General features: G+C 52.4%; 1 protein-coding gene across 1 annotated transcript in view; it reads right to left on the bottom strand.

The window, feature by feature from the left end:
- The window catches only part of LOC135828133 (G-protein coupled receptor 157-like), a 6716-nt gene extending 3725 nt beyond the window's left edge, over positions 1-2991 (bottom strand). Inside the window, exon 1 of the mRNA XM_065340566.1 lies at positions 1491-2991. Within this exon, the coding sequence (XP_065196638.1) occupies positions 1491-2294 (804 nt within the window). The 5' untranslated portion in view covers positions 2295-2991. The remainder of the gene's footprint in view (positions 1-1490) is intronic.
- Between the last annotated feature and the right edge of the window lie 2321 nt (positions 2992-5312).

The raw sequence follows: 5312 nt of genomic DNA, 5'->3' as shown, positions 1-5312 counted from the left end.
GAGGATGCTGGGTTAGGGAGGGTGCTGGGTTAGGGAGGGTGCTGGGTTAGGGTGGATGCTGGGTTAGGGAGGATGCTGGGTTAGGGAGGATGCTGGATTGGGGGGGGGGGGATGCTGGGTTAGGGAGGGTGCTGGGTTAGGGAGGATGCTGGGTTAGGGAGGATGCTGGATTGGGGGGGGGGGGATGCTGGGTTAGGGAGGGTGCTGGGTTAGGGAGGATGCTGGGTTAGGGGGGATGCTGGATTTGGGGGGGGGGGGATGCTGGGTTAGGGAGGGTGCTGGGTTAGGGAGGGTGCTGGGTTAGGGAGGGTGCTGGGTTAGGGAGGGTGCTGGGTTAGGGAGGATGCTGGATTGGGGGGGGGGGGGGGGGTGCTGGGTTAGGGAGGGTGCTGGGTTAGGGAGGATGCTGGGTTAGGGAGGATGCTGGGTTAGGGAGGATGCTGGATTGGGGGGGGGGGGGATGCTGGGTTAGGGAGGGTGCTGGGTTAGGGAGGATGTTGGATTGGGGGGGGGGGGGGCGGGGTGCTGGGTTAGGGAGGGTGCTGGGTTAGGGGGGGGGGGGGCTAGGTTAGGGAGGGTGCTGGGTTAGGGCAGAGGGTGCTGGGTTAGGGGGGGGGGGGGGCTGGGTTAGGGAAGGGATGCTGGGTTGGGGGGGGGGGGGGGTGTGCTGGGTTGGGGGGGGAGCAGTGTCTGCTCCAGGGCCGGGTCAGCGGCCCAGTTGGATGGTACTTGGACCCGTTTGGAAAAAGAACACCGGGTCACCTGTGACCCTGTTGGGAATACACACCAGGGAGTCCTATTATGTACCCGGTTGGTTCAAAATCCTAGAGCAAACACTGGGGAGGTGCTGGGTTAGAGGGGGAGGGTACTGAGTTAGAGGGGGAGGGTACTGAGTTAGAGGGGGAGGGTACTGAGTTAGAGGGGCAGGGTACTGAGTTAGGGGGAGAGAGGTGCTGGGTTAGGGGGAGGGGAAGGGATGCTGGGTTGGGGGGGGGGGGGGAGGTGCTGGGTGGGAGGGGTCTTGGATTAGGGAAGGCTTTGGATTACCAAATGGAATAATCAAGTTGTAGTTTGCATGAAACAAGGGACGAACGACCATACATTACATAAAGTCAACTTCGCTTATAACGACACTCAGCGGGGCATCAGAAAAGTGTCCTTATTCGCGAAGTGTCGTTATACCCGAAGTCTCATTATATGTATTACAGCTGGATGGGACTTTGCTCTGGGCATGGAAATTCTGTCGTTATTCGCGAATTGTCGTGATATCTGCAGTCGTTATAAGCCAAGTTGACTGTACATGTACCTCTAACCCGGTCTTGCAGTCGTGCTGCAGAATTGTCTTGACAAGTGCAAGCCACCCTTACCCAGACGTGCAATCATGCAGGGAAGTGAAATTCACGCATACACCACAAATATGGACCCCTCCCCACCCCAGACCCCTACCCCCATATTCACCACCCACGCCTACAAGAACACGCTCTGCTTACCTTGCCGATAAATCTCTTCACCCTCCAGTAGGCATACACAATGTATACGTACGTCAGCACCTCCCAGAACTTGCCGAGAAAGAGCGAGGCGATGATCTTGTCCTTCCCGGTGAATGTGTCGCCATGGACACCGCGTATGAAGCACCAGCCGGCCGACACACTGATGCTCTTGTCGGCGCCGAGCGTGCCGGTCGCCACGGCAACGACAGCAGCCACTATGGGCACGCACCACCCGCCCACTACGCCCAGCGTCCACTTGGGCCGATTTATGGTCGTCTCCATCTGCTCGATGCTCTTGCGCAGGTAGTAGGCAAAGTAGCATGTCCAGAAGAACGAGCTCAGCGATGACGTAGTCGTTAGCGCACTCTGTACCACGCACATGGTAGGATGGTAAGCTTTGTCGATCTCGGCGTCGGTCAAGTTCACGCTCGTGCCGTTGATTCCCACGCCGCTGGGGAACTCGACGACGTCCAAACGCATGGCCTGGCCCAGCAAGTTGCCCAGCGCGGTGATAAAATCCGCAACGGCTATGTGACACAGGATTTTACGCGACACGGTGCGCAAGTCCTTCCAGCGTAGCGTGCTGCCCAGTAGGAATAGCGAACCTAGCATGCTCAGCACTGCCACGCTGATACCAATACCTTGCGACGCGTTGGTGAACGCATCGTCCGCAGCCACCGTCCGGTTGCATCCTGTACCCGACGTCGAGCCGTTGCTCGCAGCATCACCATCGAAATAGAACTGGTCGTAATACGTGTCGTCCCCGCCCGCCCGCCAATCATCCGGATACTGAGCCATGTCCATGCTTGCCAAGGCCTTATGGACACGCTAAAACCATCCAGTACTAATGCTGGAATCCCAGCAAACAAGACCACCAATGGCCCGCTCGTACTCGGTCACAATGCCGAATGAAGTCCGGCACGCCACGGAGCAATAACGCGCACTTGTCTTTACTTCAACAAAACCGTACTTGTTGCAGGCAACACGTCAACACGCTTCGCGGTTGAGCAAGGCCTAAGGACGAAGGGACCCGCAAATATTTACCTGTAAAGTTATTCCGAATATTCACTTGGTGGAGTCTGGGCGGACAATTCACAATCCACGAAAATAGTGACTGGACGGCCTTGTAGCCTTGTCAAGTTGAACAAGACCTTCCCTTTACTACTGGGCTTCGGTCGAAACGCTAGCTACATGTAGCTAGCTCAGTGCCGGCTGGGCTGAAGTGAAGAGTAACAAATTCTGAATGACTAGGCTAGGAGACTCTCGACTGAATGAGTTGACGATCCCTGCTGCTTGTCACTAACTGGCACAAACCCGCAAGTGCACAGTTACTGAGTTAGGAGATGAGTTGATAACTGATTTATTTGCTCGGACTAGACTGAAAGAGAATTTGTACGATAAGTGAACCATGTGAACGTGGCAGTGCGACATCGTACGGAGCACGCGCACTTCATTATGTTGGGAGAGCAGTGTGCAGCAGTTGGGAAAAAAGCGAGCTCTGGCATGGCTGTGTAAACCTCAGAGGGTCTGAGGCTACAAACTGTGCATGTGGCAGAACTTGCCGTACAGAGTTCACAGTACAATATTTACCGTATAGACCAGGGAGTCGTATAGACCTACGACTCCCTGGTATAGACTAGAGAAAGCTACAGATTGCTGCAGTGCCGAAACATGAACTATAAACATGTAAAAATAGCAAAATTAAACTTTCTCGCTTCGCGACACTGCTCGTCTGTCTTGATTTACCGGTACTATCACTACAGCTAGTAGTAGATCTACGAGTACGAGCTACAGGCAACGCCAGGCTCGCACCTCCAGGACCAGGGAGTCTGGACGCTGGGACGGGCTGTTGGGATGTTTGATACGGTCTCACGTTCGCTATTACCACTTCTGTTTTAGAAGGTCTACACTTGATAAGTATGTGTTTGTTGATGCTCTCACTTACCGGCAAAATAAGAGCATCGAAATTCGCAGCAACAGGCCGTGAGGGCCAATGCCATGGCAAAATGGTTCGACTAGTCGACTTTCGACTTCTCACATTACATGATTTTTGTGTAGATCTGCACAACTGGATACTGCACTCTCCGCTATATATAGTTATACTAGCGCTGTGAATCCGATCACGGATTTTTTTGTAGATGAACAGGCCTGCATGTGCTATATATAAACAGCTCAGCGAAACGTCGTGAAGACTGACATCAGCAGGTGTGCCATCGCAAACCCATGTCTGTTTAGCGCATGCAAAACCAGCGCTAGTGCCATCCAGCACGTGAGCGTGTGTAACCATGAAATGAAGCGATGATCACATCATTGTTTTCCCTACTGACTCGCCAGAGAATGCGAAGTGGAGAGTGCCTATGCCGTCTATGGCAGGCCATGGGTCGGGAATGAATACACTTTCTTACAGATACTTGAACAGCAGCGAACACAGACAGCTGCTTTGTCATTTTTATTGTACTGTCTGCTAGTTGGCTCCATGACGCCAAGTCTAGCGCACTTGGTCGCCGGCCACGTGTCATGACCTGCCCCTGCACGTGCTAGGGCGCACCTCCCGGGCTCCCACTTTTGATATGATGGACGCCACGAGCTAGGCCCATTTCCCGGACTGGATATTATCAGATGGAGTATGACAACATTGGACAGCACCAATCCATGTAGTAACCATTTCTCCATGGGATTGATGAGGAATACCAGGTACTCTATCAACATCAGAAGACTCTCCTCATAGTCATAGTGTGCAGTGGCATACATGCATGTGGTCTGGAAATTCATACAAAGCCAATAGACATGCAGTGGCATTCTGCAAGCAGCAGACCCTTTGTCACTTGAGGCCGAACGGACCGCTTCAACCAAGCAGGGAAGGGTACTTCCCACTCAGGGTAACCGCTTCAGACTTCTAACTACAGTCTACAGTCAACGTCGCTCATACGACGTAACACCACTCGGTGGGGCATCAGAAAAGTGTCGTTATTCGCGAAATATCCTAATATGATTGTACCCGAAGTCTCATTATACATGTATGTATTACAGTTAGATGGGACTTTACTCTGGGCATGGAAATTCTGTCGTTATTCGCGAATTGTCGTTGCATCCGCAGTCGTTATTTGTGAAGTTGACTGTACTCTGCACACACACACTCACACCAGTCATGCATTGCAGAAATCGTTTGCTTGGGTCATGTTTCACAACCTGGCCGCTGGGTTTGGTGGATTGTTTTCCTCGTCCGGAGCAGTCAACATTTCCAAACTACACTGAAGCCGGCCGCTGCCTCGCTCAACCCGGCAAGGTCATTGAGCAGAGCTGTAATCATTGCGCAAGAATGGACCCGGATGGAGAGCCAAGGATAAATTTAAAGAAAAAGGACCAAGGAACAACAAGTTACACTAACACCACCAGTTACTAATCAATCAGCTCACGCGAAATCATAGCGGAACTTGTAGTTCCTTGGTCCTTTTTTCTTTTCTGTATTAATCATTGCACGCGGAAAAGAGCAGTCCTGCACCGAGCACAGCTATCATCCATCCAGACTCTATGACCACAAGGTCCGGCCGGATGTTGGACTCTTACTCTTATGCCCGGCCCACACCAGACTGATTTTTGGCCCATGCTCCGACACTAGCCCTTGGCGGATTATGCCGGCATAATATTTGGCATAATCTTGGGATTTCGTCAAAAAATTATGCTCCGGCATAATATACGGATTCCAACGTGTAAGGTCGGCATAATCTTTCAGTTTAGACAAAAATTATGCTTAGGGGCATAATACAGCTTTGTCAGAAAGCCTGCAGCTGGGTTTTTTTAAATACCCCAGTTATGACTCCT

Source organism: Sycon ciliatum, chromosome 12, assembly GCF_964019385.1.
Source record: "Sycon ciliatum chromosome 12, ocSycCili1.1, whole genome shotgun sequence".
Lineage (NCBI taxonomy): Eukaryota > Metazoa > Porifera > Calcarea > Leucosolenida > Sycettidae > Sycon > Sycon ciliatum.
The sequence above is the reverse complement of the archived record's forward strand: the minus strand, read 5'-3'. Positions and strand labels throughout refer to the sequence as shown.